Genomic DNA, 16,160 nt, shown 5'->3' with positions numbered 1-16,160 from the left:
CGTGGTGAAACAGTCCAGGTTCACACAGTGAAACAGTCCAGGTTCACACAATCAAACAGTCCAGGTTCACGTGGTGAAACAGTCCAGGTTCACACAGTGAAACAGTCCAGGTTCACGTGGTGAAACAGTCCAGGTTCACACAGTCAAACAGTCCAGGTTCACACAGTGAAACAGTCCAGGTTCACGTGGTGAAACAGTCCAGGTTCACACAGTGAAACAGTCCAGGTTCACACAGTGAAACAGTCCAGGTTCACGTGGTGAAACAGTCCAGGTTCACACAGTGAAACAGTCCAGGTTCACGTGGTGAAACAGTCCAGGTTCACACAGTCAAACAGTCCAGGTTCACACAGTGAAACAGTCCAGGTTCACGTGGTGAAACAGTCCAGGTTCACACAGTGAAACAGTCCAGGTTCACACAGTGAAACAGTCCAGGTTCACACAGTGAAACAGTCCAGGTTCACGTGGTGAAACAGTCCAGGTTCACACAGTGAAACAGTCCATGTTCACGCAGTGAAACAGTCCAGGTTCACACAGTGAAACAGTCCAGGTTCACGTGGTGAAACAGTCCAGGTTCACACAGTGAAACAGTCCAGGTTCACACAGTCAAACAGTCCAGGTTCACGTGGTGAAACAGTCCAGGTTCACACAGTGAAACAGTCCAGGTTCACGTGGTGAAACAGTCCAGGTTCACACAGTGAAACAGTCCAGGTTCACACAATCAAACAGTCCAGGTTCACGTGGTGAAACAGTCCAGGTTCACACAGTGAAACAGTCCAGGTTCACGTGGTGAAACAGTCCAGGTTCACACAGTCAAACAGTCCAGGTTCACACAGTGAAACAGTCCAGGTTCACGTGGTGAAACAGTCCAGGTTCACACAGTGAAACAGTCCAGGTTCACACAGTGAAACAGTCCAGGTTCACGTGGTGAAACAGTCCAGGTTCACACAGTGAAACAGTCCAGGTTCACGTGGTGAAACAGTCCAGGTTCACACAGTCAAACAGTCCAGGTTCACACAGTGAAACAGTCCAGGTTCACGTGGTGAAACAGTCCAGGTTCACACAGTGAAACAGTCCAGGTTCACACAGTGAAACAGTCCAGGTTCACGTGCTGAAACAGTCCAGGTTCACACGGTGAAACAGTCCAGGTTCACACGGTGAAACAGTCCAGGTTCTTGCTGAGGTTCTACTGGAAGTGATGTTACACGTCCATGTGGGTGGAGTCTCTAAATGAGAGACAATCATTGGTTCTTTGGACGAAATGTGATGATGTCAGATGTGTCCAGGTGTGTGTGTGTGTGTGTGTCCTGTAGGTGGATTCTATGTGAATGTGATGATGTCATGAACCTTCTCCACCAATGAGAGAATGGATTGAACCAGAAACTGTTCCGCGGTAGAAGCTGAAACGTTCAAACACAACTGAGTCCAGTTCGAGCTGCTGTGATGTCACGGAGGTGAATGCTAGTGATGTAGCGCCCTCTGCTGGCTGAGGTTAAAACACGACTTCAATGCCACAAATCTGCAATCCTTTAATAACTTTGACTAGTTTGAGATGACAATAATCACAGTAATTATTACATACAATAAAATACATTACTGACAAATATCTGACAGCAATTAAATAAGGTGTCAGGATTGTGGATTATACTAGTTTTGGTAAATCTAGTTACCGTGACAACACAAGATTGGAATTGGATTGGTCCCTATTCTTTATTCTTAGAAGAATTTGGTGAATTCATTTCGGATCTAATTACTCAATCTGATGAGGTTATGGTGACAGGTGATTTTAACATTTAAATAACCCTAGTGATCCGTTGTGTAAAGCTTTCCTAACCCTCCTGGACATGTTAGGTTTCACTCAGTGGGTTCATGAAGCAACTCATTCCAATGGTAATACCCTAGATCTGATTCTATCGCGTGGTATAAATGTTACTGCTGTGACTGTCTCTCCTCTTACGTCAGTGATATCTGACCATTTTCTTATTACTTTTAAAGCAGCCTTTACTTGTCAAAATAGCATTACTCCTGATTTAGTCACTACTCGCCATATCGGCTTGTCAACGGTATCTAAACTTAGTGAGCTTCTACCTGAGGTATTGACTCCTTTTACTGTAGCAACAGGATCAATCGAAAATTACACTAGTGATCTAAACTCAGCTCTTTCTAGTCTGTTGGACTCAGTTGCACCTCTAAAAACTAAAACCATAGGGGTGCGCAGGTCTACACCATGGTTTAACGAGGAGACACGCGCTCTCAGACGAGCCTGTAGGAGTTTAGAGCGCAGGTGGCGTAAATCTAAATCTAAATCATGCTACATCTCTTGGCACGAATGTGTCTTAAATTACAAATGTGCTCTGTCCACCGCTAAAGCTGCCTATTTCTCCAGATTAATAAGTAAAAATAAACACAACCCTCGATTTCTGTTTAATACTGTAGCCAGATTGACCCAGAAACAGTCAACGGCAAGCAGCTTGTTATTGGCGGCTGATGATTTCCAAGATTTTTTCTGCCGTAAAATTGATAACATTAGACATGAAATAACTTCTTCAGCTTCACCTGGATCAAAATTTGATGTGGTTCCTTCTCTGGGTGTTAAAACCCAACTTTTCTCTTTAACACACTTTGAGAATGTCTCTCTGGTAGAATTAACAAAGTTGGTCTCATTCTCCAAACCTACTACATGCCTCTTAGACCCTCTCCCTGCTAAATTAGTTAAAGAATTATGGCCATTGCTGGGCCCTACTATGTTAAATGTAGTTAATCTTTCTCTTGCAACTGGTGTTGTTCCCACCAGCTTTAAAGCGGCCGTGGTTAAACCTCTGCTTAAAAAGCCACATCTCGACCAAGAGTCTTTAAATAATTATAGACCAGTTTCTAACCTTCCATTCTTATCTAAAATACTAGAAAGGGTAGTATCTCAACAGCTCTTAGATTATTTATCATTAAGCGGTCTTTTCGAACCATTCCAATCAGCTTTTCGGGCCCGCCATTCCACTGAAACAGCACTTACCAAAGTTGTGAATGATCTCCTATTAAATCTGGACTCTGATACCACTTCTGTTCTCCTTCTTTTGGATCTTAGTGCAGCATTTGATACTATAGATCACTGTATACTCCTTGACCGACTGGAGAGACAGTTTGGTGTCTGTGAGTTAGCTCTGGCTTGGTTAAAATCTTATCTATCTGATAGGACACAATGTGTCTCCTACAATAATAAAACTTCTGCCTTCTCCGACGTCAAATATGGCGTACCTCAGGGGTCTGTCCTTGGTCCTCTACTATTCTCCCTGTATGTTGCACCTCTTGGTCAAATTATACGCAGCTTTGGAATAGGTTTCCACTGTTATGCGGATGACACACAACTTTATATGCCTATAAAAGCAGATGATCGATCTGAATTGAGTAAACTAGAGGCCTGTCTTTCTGCTGTGAATAGTTGGATGTCCAGTAATTTCCTGCTCCTAAACCCAGACAAAACTGAAATGTTAATCATTGGCCCTGCACGACATAGTAACCAATTTCAAAACCTAACAATATCTGTAGATAACTGTCTTATAACCCATAGTTCAACAGTCAAGAACCTAGGAGTAACGTTAGATTCGACTCTTGCCTTTGACAAGCATATTAAAGAGGTGACAAAGATCGCCTTCTTTCATCTACGTAATGTTTCCAAAATTAGGTCCTCTTTAGCCATGGCTGATGCTGAAATTTTGATTCATGCCTTTGTGTCCTCTAGACTTGACTATTGTAATGTTCTGTTATCAGGGTTGCCTCGGTCTAGAACTAGGGGCCTTCAGATGGTTCAGAACACAGCAGCAAGAATATTAACTAAAACTAGGAAATTTGACCATATCACCCCAGTTTTGGCTGCATTACACTGGCTCCCGATTCATGTTAGATCCGATTTTAAGGTACTCTTACTAACATACAAAAGCCTTAATGGGCTTGCACCAACCTATCTGTCTGATCTTGTTAAACCTTATACGCCGACTAGGGCTCTCCGCTCTCAGAATACTGGTCTCTTGTGTGTTCCTAGATTTAAAAAGAAGTCAGCTGGCCAGAGGGCCTTCTCCTATCGTGCCCCTTTCTTGTGGAATAACCTCCCTATAAATATTAGACAGTCTGAATCTGTAAATGTCTTTAAATCTAGACTCAAAACATATCTGTTCGACCTAACATATAAGTAATATCGGGGATGGCGGTCTCAATGTTTAGGTTTAGCCTAGTCCTGCCGACGAGTCATAGGATTTCTTAGTTAGGCCCCTGCCTCCCATTAATTCTCTGCTGTTCTGGTCCCTCTAGCACCACTCTCGCCCCTGCTATCTCTGCTATCTCTGTTTCTCTTCCTTCTTCTGCTGTTCTCTCTCACAGGCCTTTGTGTGGTGGATCATCGGCAATCGGCTACCTCTGTCTGCTTCCATGGCTGGCGATAGCACAAGCTGTACAGTGGTCCTGTTTCACCATCCACTAGGGGAGTGCTGGTTCTGCCTCATTTGGTTCCGCTGTGGTTTTGGGGTTTTGCCAGAGTAACCTTGACTTTAACTTTTTTGAGCTCAATGACTTAGGCACTGTTTGGTCTGTCCTCAGAGTGGTGGATCCTCAGCAATCGGTGACCTCTGTGTGCTTCATCGGCTGGTGGTGACTCTCTACTGGATGGATCGGCATGCCTTTGTTATACATTTATTGTTACTGTTATTGTTACTGTTATTATTATTGTGTTGTTAATCTGTACATGCGGTATCTATTGCTTCGTCTGTCCACTCCTGGAAGAGGGGTCCCTCCTCTGCAGTCTTCCTGAGGTTTCTCCCATCCATTTTTTCCCCTGTTAAAAGGGTTTCTGGGGGGAGTTGTTCCTTATCCGATGCGAGGGTCGCACTGCTTGCAGTGCACAAAGGTCAGAGGGATATCGTCCATGTGCAGATTGTAAAGCCCTTTGAGACATTGCTTGTGAATCTGGGCTATATAAAAATAAATAAACTTGAAACTTGAAACATGTGGGAGAACCATTTGTGATTTGATAGAAATTTTTATCAGAATAAATCAAACTATTGATTATTGCAATTTCCTCCAGGATTAATAAAGTATCTATCATTGATTGATCAGTCTCTGGTGTCACATCTGGAGTCTGTCAGTAGGAAAACTTTAAACCAGAAACAGACGCAGACTAATGAGTTCTGTTCTGACAAAACAATACAAATACAAAACGTTAAATCTGTGTTGTTTTTTAATAATGAGGCACTGGCTCATGATCAACCAATCAGAGCGCAATGACATCACTAAGCAGGAAGTGGAGGTGACTCTGGGCTGAAAACAAACTAACAAACAAGGTGGTGGTTTGAGACATAAGAGAAAACTTTATTATATCACACTTTAAAAACTACCTGACAGAGGTGATGAGACAGAGGTGATGAGACAGAGGAGATGAGACAGAGGAGATGAGACAGAGGTGATGAGACAGAGGAGATGAGACAGAGGTGATGAGACAGAGGTGATCAGAGGTCATCCATCAGCAGTGAATGTTTCCTCCAGGACTAGAGTGTAAACAGGAAGTATACCAAACACTTTATAAATACAGCAGGGCATCATGGGAGAAAAACCGCATTAAGTACAGGAAGTTCAAACATGGCGTTTCCTGTCCGACAAATAAATCCGACGTCCAAAAGAGAAGAGGCTACAGGAAGGAGCTGACATCACGTTTAAAATCCTCAAGACAAAGGGGTGGGATCTGTGAGGAGGGGGTGGGGCTTGTCTGCAGCTCACAGCCCCGTGTCGTTGTATGTGGGCGTGGCCACCTTCAGGATGCTCTGTGCGTTCTCCTCCACCAGGGGGCGCCACTTTACCTCCCCAGTGAGAAGCAGGTCCTCTCCGTTCAGCGAGTCGATGAACTGCATCTGGAGGGGGGGACGCAAAGAAATGAAGTAAATAAAATAAAGTTTATTTATTACGTTTATAAATAAAGTTTAATTCAAAATTTAAATAAAAAAAAAAAAATCCAACAGGAGCATCTTCTGCTTGTTTGGTTGTCATACTAAACTTCACCACTAGGTGTCAGCAGTGACTGATAGTGAGGTCATAGGTCAAACTCATCTCAGACTGCACAGATGACAGTATACCAGCCGTGCTAACGTTAGCCGCGGCTAACGGAACTAATCTTATTGATTACAGCATCGATGGTGTGGTCAACCCTCGACGAGCCGATGATCGGGCGCGCCCACCTGCTTACGGACGTACTCCACCATCAGCTCCAGCTGCCGCGGGTCGTCACACTCACGGTTGAACAGGTTCCTCCACAGCGCCGCCGCCAGGACGCAGTCGTCACTCAGGATGCCCTACACACACACACACACACACAGTCAGCGACCAGGAGTGTGTGTGTGTGTGTGTGTGTGTGTGTGTGTGTGTGTGTGTCTCACCTCATCGTATCCAAACAATCCGGCGTAGAACGACTCCGTCATCAATTTCATCGATTCCTTCCTTTCCGTGGCGTCGACCTGAAACACAAGCAGGAAGTGATCAACGTGTAAAGAACGAGATCCGGTCTCACTGATGTCGTATCCATCCACCAACACGTGTAAAGAACGAGATCCGGTCTCACTGATGTCGTATCCATCCGCCAACACGTGGGTAAACAAGTCCCTACGTGTCTCCATTGAGTCTCAGAGTGAAGCTGACACTAAACTATGATGTCATTGACTTACAGCTGGAGCTGCTCCAATCAGAGACGAGGGGAGGGACTCGGGGACCTGGCTTCAAGGTGTGTTTGAGAGCTGTTGTCAGGGCGACCGTGCTGTGTCGGACCGGTCCAATCACGTCAGCTCAGGACGGACGTGATTGGACCGGTCATGAATATTTATGCTACGGTGACTTTTGTCGGTTGTCACGGTGAGCTAATATTTATGGGATGGAGGAGTCACACGGTTCAGACACGACGGAGGGTTTTCCTCCAGTGTTGGCCCCGCCCCCAGCCCCACCCCACTCACCCCCAGGATCTTGCTGCGCTGCTCCACGTCCTCCCACATGGAGTGGACGATGTAACGACACATGTACTTCCCCGTCCGGCCCTCCTGACGCATCCGGACCAAACACATCCTGAGGAGAACACACAGGTGAGGGTGTGTGTGTGTGTGTGTGTGTGGGTGTGTATGTGTGTGTGTGTCTGTGTGTGTGTGTGTGTGTGTGTATATGTGTGTCTGTGTGTGTGTTTGTGTGTGTCTGTGTGTGTGTATGTCTGTGTGTGTGTGTGTGTATATGTGTCTGTGTGTGTGTGTGTGTCTGTGTGTGTGTGTGTGTGTAGATATGTCTGTGTGTGTGTGTGTGTATATATGTGTGTGTGTGTGTCTGTGTATATGTGTCTGTGTGTATATGTGTGTGTGTGTGTGTGTGTGGGTGTGTATATGTGTGTGTGTGTGTGTGTCTGTGTGTGTGTGTGTGTGGGTGTGTATGTGTGTGTGTGTCTGTGTGTGTGTGTGTGTGTATATGTGTGTCTGTGTGTGTGTTTGTGTGTGTCTGTGTGTGTGTATGTCTGTGTGTGTGTGTGTATATGTGTCTGTGTGTGTGTGTGTGTCTGTGTGTGTGTGTGTGTGTAGATGTCTGTGTGTGTGTGTGTGTATATATGTGTGTGTGTGTGTCTGTGTATATGTGTCTGTGTGTATATGTGTGTGTGTGTGTGTGTGTGTGTGTGTGTGTGTGTGTGTGTGTGTGTGTGTGTGTGTGACTCACCACACGTGCAGCTGTGCGATCAGAAACCAGGAGCTGAACGTGTCGGGGAGGGAGCACTCTGGAACAAACACACCCACATGTTTGTTTAGATGTTTGTTTACGGCGTGTTGTCAGACACGCCCACTTAAAGGGACAGTCCCCAGAAACTAGACCACCACTGAGGATCTACTGGGACCACTGGACTGAACTGGTCTGAAGCTCCAGGAGGCTCTGGTACGTTTAGCCCCGTTAGCATTAGCCTTAGCTGCGTTCCCTGCTCTCTGATTGGCTCCACTCACTTTCAAAGAAGTCATCGTAGTTGATTCTCTCCACGCAGCAGGTGTACATCCTCAACGCCGCGATCTTGATTTTCTGACGAGACGGAAGAAGAAACGTCAGAAACACCCCCACTCCCCCCACTCTTCCTCCCCCTGCCCCCTCCCCCTCCTCACCCATTTGTTGTACTTGAGGGGTCCGGTGAAGCCCATGGCCTCAATGAGCTTGGTGAGGGTTCCCACCTCCTCCTCCACCTGCTGGGGGGTCTCCTTCACGTTCTGGAGCTGAGAGCAGAGACCAGGAAAACGATCCAGATCAGGAACATGATCCAGATCAGGAACACGATCCAGACCAGGAACATGATCCAGATCAGGAACATGATCCAGATCAGGAACATGATCCAGATCAGGAACATGATCCAGAACCAGGTATAGATCCAGAAACCGGAACGCTGTCCAACATTTAGCTCAGACACCTCGTGTGTGTGTGTGTGTGTGTGTTACCTGAGTGGTCGAGTGTAGCATCCGACATGCTACTGCCCGGGGGGCGGAGCCTCTGTTCAGGTGGGGGGATATTAAAGTTCTGGCCAAACAGACCTCTGGACTGAAGCCCTGGAGAAAGAAGCAGGTCAACTATCTGATGGACCCTACCCGATGGACCCTACCCGATGGACCCTACCCGATGGACCCTACCCGATGGACCCTACCCGATGGACCCTACCCGATGGACCCTACCCGATGGAGGCCTACCGACAGCGTCCACCAAGAATTGAACCAAAACAAAACTTCAAACATTTCTGTGAGGAAAAGTTCTGTTTCTTTCTTTGGTTTTAAATCTGTTATTGATTTGTCATTGATAAACTTTATGTAAATAATACTTAAAACACGGAAAATCAATTTAGCATTAATTTATTTTAACTTTGAGAGTCGTAGGACTCTGATCCCATCAGAACCAGGTGGTCTTCTAGATCCAGTCTTTATTGTCGGTTCATTAAAGTAAATTAGTTGTCATGGAAACAGCTGAGGAAACGACCTGATGACATCACCAGAACTAGATTAAAAATTTTAATCTCTGCAGGATTACATGTTCTGGGTTTGCGCTAGCCATTCGCTACTTCGCCATAGGCGGAGTAAATTCAAGATTGGCTACAAGATTTTTAGCCAATCTAAAAAAACGCCACAGTAGCGTTCTTATTTTTATGGAAAAAAGGCTACAACCTTTTCGCTTGCTAGCGCTGCTACTTCCGCATCCGGCGGAATTTAGCCGAAGCATGCAGATGGAAATAGCCGAAGTGACCCGAACGCTCCCGATCATTAAATATGCACTGGGGTCATGACCTCCTCTCATCCAATGAAAAACAAAAATATTGTTTTTTACAAGCTGAACCCGCGAATTGGTGTAAGACAAGGAGAGGACAATCGATCAAAAGAATCCAGTGTTTTCTAGTAGAGTTTGTGTTAAAGTCCTCATTAATAAACAAATGGTGAATGCTGAGGGGGGGGGGGGTGGAGACAGACCGATCAGAAGGTCAATGAAAGATATTATCAATACTTGTTTGTAGTCTTAGACTTTTGTTCCCTCTGACCAGCAGGAATAACCAGCGATGATGTAAATGTGTTTTCACCTAGTTTGATGTTTTATGTCTTTTTAAATTGAAATGAAAAATCATGTTATTGATTTAAATAACTAAACTAAACTAAACTCTGTCATACCAATGGTGTTGGTGGTGGTCAGAGTTCAAATGTCTTCTAGTCTCAGTAAACTACCAGTAAACACTGAGTAATATTTAGTCTGACTGTATCTTCAGAGTGAATGAAGTTTTCAATGGTTGAATCTCACATTCATTCCTGCATAAAGTAGGACAGAAATAAAGAGAGTTCAGCTCCAGCTGCTGGCTTTAGTGGCTTTTTGGAGGGAAACTGAACACAAGATTTTTTGCCCTCAGAAACAACCCCATTTACACAGAATGTGGCTTTTTGTGGCTTGATCAGTCACACTAGCTCCTAGTGCAAGCCCAGATGTTAAATATCTGGATTCGGACTGCCCTGGGGTCGGATTGTCAAATTCTGATCAAGCCTGCTTCGGGCCAATCCAGTTCTACGTCACAGCGGTGTGACGTCACAGTTAAGCGGCGTGGATAAATTCATTTGTCCAACCAGCGAACACACCAGAGGAGACGAATCGTTTAAAAGTGAAACGGAGACTTTAAAACAACTAAAGTTTACATAAAATTATTCAAAAGCACTTATTTACCTATTTATTTTCGTATTTATTCATTTATTTACTGTTTCGTGTCATCATTATTCACTCCCGTTAGCGGGTTGGTCAACTTAGCTTAAATCCTATTAGCCAGCTATGCTAACTAGCTTCCCGTCGGTACCTGTGGGTGAGCGGCTCCGGTCGCCGTCCAAGCGAACACATTCCGGGCGACGGACTGCAGCGGCCGCCGGTACATGGCTCCGCTGTCCCCGGTCAACGCTGCGCACAAGTGGGCCGATAGAGCACACGGTGTTCTGTTCGGTAACGCTGGTTCCGTTCCGCCTCCTCCCCCACAGCAATGTCAACGGAATCTGTCCGGCGCCAATCCCGTCCGGGCGGAAACGAAGACGCAGCGAAGGAGAGTTCCGCCTGTTAAGAAAATCCTCACCGCCAGAGATTCAAATATAAAGTTTTAGAATCTTTAATCTGTTAACTCCAAAAAGCTAGTGGTTTATAATATATACAAATAATAATGGTTTATATAATAATAGTTTATCTCAAATTAATGATTTATAATATTAAAATGTTTTCTCCAAATATAACAACAGCATCTCAAATTAATGACTTCCTACAGTTAAAATAAAATAAAATTGAAAATAAAAAAAACGCAGAATAAACGATTTAACTATAAATCTGAAATAGAAATTTGGTGTCTCAAAATAAAAAAGAAAAACGTGTTCCCTAAAAATAATGACAACATCTGAAATTAATGACTTCCTATGTTAAAGATAAAGTAAAATATTCAAAATATTAAAAAAATAATAACCATAAAATATTTAACTATAAATGTTTAAAAAGGCAAGAGTGATTTGATGTCGCAAAATTTAAAAAAAAGAAAATGTGTTCTGAAAACTGTTACTAAGAAAACTTCTCAAAGTGATGAATTCATCAACTCTGCATGGAATGGTATCTAAAATATTCAGTAATTATTGATGAGCTTTCTCTCAATAAAGACTTATTGATCTCACACTCACGACCTCCCCACCTCAAAAATGAAAGTTTGGGATTTCAAAATAAAGAGATGTTTTTCATCATGTGATATTGGCTGATATGAGTGTCTGCAGATTGTTCTGCCTCACAAAAATGTGTTATCGTCGGCCTTTGGGTGAAATAATAAAGTCTCCTATCTAATCTGAAGGAGAGGGACGTCTCATTCTGCAGTAATATCCCACTCATCCGTCTCCACGGGAGGAGGACCTGTCAGCAGTAGCTGCACTTCCTCTTCAGTTCCCACGATATCCATCAGCAAACATTTCTTCCCTCTGATTTTCTTTCCTCCTCAGCGAAGCCGTTAATCTGCTCCGACAGAAATGTTCAGAATCTCTTCTTTAAGAAAACAAAATCCATCACACTTCCATCTCGACGTGTCCGTGTTCCTCCGTTCCCCCCACTCTGATTACACTTGGCTCCCTTTCCACGGGTTCAGCCTCCCAACTTCTCACCTCCACCATGAACAACAGCCTGCAGCGAGAACCAATCAGGAACTGGAGGTCCAGGACGGCTTTGTTTAGCCGCTACGTGCTAACAGGTGACCTCTAGGCGACCCTGACCCTCATCTAGAAGCCGCTCTTTTCTGTGTGCTTCTCGTTATTCAATCTGGAATCTCTTCCTGGGTTTGAATCATAAAAGCATGTCGTCTGATCCATCAGGAGAAACGATGGCACAGCTTCAGAGTCACAGGGTCACGCATGGATGCTTCAGATCCACCCCGCTATTCACCCCCCCTCCAGCTGAAGCCCCCGAACCGACAGCAGCCGCGAAGCATTTCTGCCTGACAGATTAAAGAAAATAATCTCCATCAGGAACAAACTGCATCCAACAGGAACAGAAACAGGAAGCGGGAATACGATTCTAAAATCATAGCTTCAGCCGCCGAACGAAGGCGACGTGTTGAGGAGAGAAATTAATGACAAAAATGTCATGAATGCAGAAAAATGTGGTTATTTGTCTTCATCTTTTGTATTTAAACATAAAACCAGATTAAAAAAGTGAAACTTTTTGTGTTTCTACATCATAGCATTTCTTATCTCCATTTAGCGTTTCTTCTGCAACATTTAGCATCGTATTAGCATCACTTTATAGTTAGCATTGCGACCTGCTGCACATCACGAAACAGGAAACACAGGGGGATGATTTTGACGCGACACCAGGCCTTCAAACTTCACGTTTGTTTTATAGAATATAACATTTATCCTTCCATCTATTTACTTTTTGCAGATGACACCATTGTCTCATGCAGAGGCTAACATGCTATGCTAATCAACGCTAACAAGAGGGATGGGTGGGAAAAGGAGGAGGAGGTTTAAAACGTCAGAATTATAAAAATGCACACGATTCACATCCGTCACCTCCAGAGTGACGCCTCGGCTAACTGCTAACTGCTACCTGCTAACCGCTAACCGCTAATCACAGCGTGTGCTGCAGCCACTGGAACCGGAATCACACCGGTTTGACTCCACGTACCAGACAGAAAAGAAGAGATGGGGGGGGGGGGCTAAAACAACAACCAACGACACGCTTAGACCTCAGGTCAGAGCAACACCCCCCCACTCCACCCCCCAGCTAACGTTAGCGCTAACACCTCCTGACGCACACGGGGCAACAGCCTGCTGTACAAACTGATGATCTAAGCACAGCTGCTCCGTGTGTGTGTGTGTGTGTGTGTGTGTGTGTGTGTGTGTGTGCGTGTGTGTGTGTGTGTGTACGTGTGTGTGTGTGTGTGTGTGTGCGTTGTACGTGAAGTGACACAAACGTGTGCCGCAGTGGAACATGCTAATCTTCGTACGGCTGCTCAGCTACATGTCATATAAGAGATGGATGCCCCGCCCCCAAGATTTTTTGGCCCCGCCCCTTTGAATGTCTCCAGGTGTGACCCGAGGGGGGGATTACAGGTGATCAGATGTGTGATTCGTTTATTAGACGTATCGTATAACAATAGCGTGAAGGCTAGCTGTACGTGGCCTCTGATTGGCTGACAAGGTGAGTCAGAAACTGTTAGCATGCTAATGCCTAGCATGTAGCGCTTCCAGCGGTTGTCCATCTTCGTTTGGGGGGGGTTTTGTAGCCCCACACAACCCCGAGCTGCAGCTGGCCAGAGTTTAACCCCGTGAGCACTAAGTCAGTGAGGGGGCGGAGCCAGAGGGGCGGGGCTTGGAAACGCTTCCATGTGCGTGATGAGAGGCAGACGTGGACGCGACCCCGTGTTAGCGGCGAGGTTTTTCCTGGCAACGCAGTGTGTGTGTGTGTGTGTGTGTGTGTGTGTGTGTGTGTGTGTGTGTGTGTGTGTGTGTGTGTGTGTGTGTGTGTTCAGACTACAGTGTTCTACTGTACTCTAACGCGTGTTAGAATGTGATATATTTGCTGCTCTGTGTGTATTCCTAATATATTTGTCGGCGTCGGCCAACTCCAGTCAGCTTTATTGACACAGTCCAAGATCACAAATCACAAAAGTGCCTCTGAGGGGGTATTTGGGGGGTGGGGTGGGGGCTGTAAAATCTGGACGGCATTTGAGTTTTCGACACTGAGGACAGATTCGGACGGGTTTCTGGCTGCTGTTAAAATAAATACAGTATATAGTTAGCCAGATGCTATCTAGATGCTAGTTAGCTTCGGTAGGAATGGCTAATGGATGCAAAGGCTCATGGGAAGTGAGAATCCCTGCGCCTGGTGGGTGCCACCCTAGCGTTATGATGAACCCTGTTCACACTTTAATAAAGGAAGTCCTCAAGATATGAACATTCGCAGATACGAACAACCAAATACTGTAGTTCCTCTTCCTGCCACGCCCCCCCCCGAGCAGCGTAGCATCAACACCCCATAGGTTCTGATTTCACGTGTCATGTTAACATGACTCAGCAGATCTCACTCAGTGAACAGTTTGCTATGATGTCACTTCCTGTTTCCCCGAGAACATCAGGTGAGCAACAACAACTCCAACGCCACGGAAGGAGGGGCCAGCGTCTGGTGGGAGTGGCCTAAACAGCAGCGACGTGAAAGAGTCAAAGCTGAACGGTGAGTCAAGGGGGCGGGGGGTTGGAGGGGGGGAGGAGGGGCAAGGGGGGTGAGGCCGTGACGAGCCAGCAGCTTGACCGGTCCAGCCTGCTGTTGCCGTTGGCAACATGACAACTTGAGTAGAGGTGACCTCACCTCTGTAAAGTTTGTGTGAACATATAACCACCTACACACACACACACACACACACACACACACACACACACACACACACACACACACACACAGCTCACTTCAAGCTTTAAACAACCAAACAACAAAACCGAACATTAAACTCCAGCTAAAACCACAGAAGAAGAATTAACAGCTGGAACAGGCATGTTGCCATGGCGATAACTGCCTTCAACTGGCCCAAAGTGTAATTCATTAAAATAAACCAGAAACGATGTTTCATTAATTACAATTTAATTATGAGCAAAGTGAGACGTGTTTAATTAATGTTGATGATGAGGAGGAAGAGTTCAAGTTCACACAGTGAACTAGTCCAGGTTCACGCAGTGAAACAGTCCAGGTTCACACAGTGAAACAGTCCAGGTTCACACAGTGAAACAGTCCAGGTTCACACACTGAAACAGTCCAGGTTCACACAGTGAAACAGTCCAGGTTCACACAGTGAAACAGTCCAGGTTCACGCAGTGAAACAGTCCAGGTTCACACAGTGAAACAGTCCAGGTTCACACAGTGAAACAGTCCAGGTTCACACAGTGAAACAGTCCAGGTTCACACAGTGAAACAGTCCAGGCTTGACAGGGCGGGGCTCCCCTGGCGTTTCCTGCCTCGTCTCTGCTGATTGGCTGACACACATTCTTCTTCTTCTCCTGTCAGGCTGGTAAATCATCTGGACTCTGGACAATGAACCTGTGAACAATGGTGTTGTTTTAGTTCGATGTGGGACTGGGACCAGTGTTACCAGCATGGGGGGCTTGGGGGCTGGGGGGGTTGAGAGGGGGTTAGGATGGATGGTGCTGGTGGGTCAACCGTCTGACGCCTGAACGCCTCAGTTTCCAGTGGTTGCACAGAACCTGTTGAAACACAAGTGTACACACACACACACACACACACACACACACACACACACACACACACACACACACACACACACACACACACACACACACACACACACACACACACACACACACGAGGGATGAAGTCATAAACAGCTCTAATGGGTGACGTGCCAGCGAGTGAAACAGCATGACAGCCAAACGAACGACGCCATTAGTGGAACCCAACAGCACCAGTAAATCACCTGTGTGTGTGTGTGTGTGTGTGTGTGTGTGTGTGTGTGTGAGAGAGAGAGAGACAGTGTGTGTGTTTTCAGTCTTAATAATTCTATTGAGCAATTTGAAAAACAGTCTCTTCATCTTCATTAATTTCATGATGATGATGGTGATGGTGATGATGATGATGATGATGATGATGATGATGATGATGATGGTGATGATGGTGATGATGGTGATGATGGTGATGATGATGATGATGATGGTGATGATGGTGATGATGATGATGATGATGGTGATGATGGTGATGATGGTGATGATGGTGATGATGGTGATGATGATGATGATGATGGTGATGATGGTGATGATGGTGAAAACATTTTATTATAATAATTAGAACGTCTTGTTTTTTTTAATCTTTTAACTGAAACCTTTGAACCGGATCAGAACCGGGTCCTGACTCCTGATTGGTTCAGACAATGAGGGAGACGTGTCACGGCAGCTCACACTGTTGCCTAGCAACGGTAAACATTAGCCTTTAGCCTAGCATGCTACTATGCTCACACTCTCTTCCTCATCCGCTATGATTTCAGCCCATCGCTACGGCAACAGCATCACTCTTTTGTTTCAGGTCACAGTCAGCGACCTGTGAGGCGGTGCGTTCACTGTCCCTCCGACACACCAGCGCTCACCAAC

General features: G+C 45.5%; 1 protein-coding gene across 1 annotated transcript; it reads right to left on the bottom strand.

Moving 5' to 3' along the window:
• Positions 1-5,328: 5,328 nt before the first annotated feature.
• On the bottom strand, positions 5,329-10,564 carry uqcc1 (ubiquinol-cytochrome c reductase complex assembly factor 1). Its single transcript, XM_068315194.1, has 9 exons — positions 10,352-10,564; positions 8,475-8,582; positions 8,148-8,255; positions 7,995-8,067; positions 7,717-7,774; positions 6,978-7,086; positions 6,411-6,488; positions 6,213-6,326; positions 5,329-5,888 (listed from the first exon to the last, which is right to left on the bottom strand). The coding sequence occupies exons 1-9, from the start codon at positions 10,424-10,426 to the stop codon at positions 5,754-5,756; spliced, it is 858 nt and encodes a 285-aa protein (XP_068171295.1). The 5' UTR covers positions 10,427-10,564; the 3' UTR covers positions 5,329-5,753.
• Positions 10,565-16,160: the final 5,596 nt, after the last annotated feature.

The sequence above is a fragment of the Antennarius striatus genome, chromosome 5 (assembly GCF_040054535.1).
Source record: "Antennarius striatus isolate MH-2024 chromosome 5, ASM4005453v1, whole genome shotgun sequence".
Classification (NCBI taxonomy): Eukaryota; Metazoa; Chordata; class Actinopteri; order Lophiiformes; family Antennariidae; genus Antennarius; species Antennarius striatus.
The sequence above is the reverse complement of the archived record's forward strand: the minus strand, read 5'-3'. Positions and strand labels throughout refer to the sequence as shown.

Coding starts and splice junctions, on each gene's coding strand:
- uqcc1 (XM_068315194.1), bottom strand. CDS start 10,426: ATGTACCGGCGGCCGCTGCAGTCCGTCGCCCGGAATGTGTTCGCTTGG. Junction 8,068..8,147: donor CCCTCAAGTACAACAAATGG/GTGAGGAGGGGG, acceptor CCGTCTCGTCAG/AAAATCAAGATCGCGGCGTT. Junction 5,889..6,212: donor TGGAGTACGTCCGTAAGCAG/GTGGGCGCGCCC, acceptor CCCCCCCTCCAG/ATGCAGTTCATCGACTCGCT.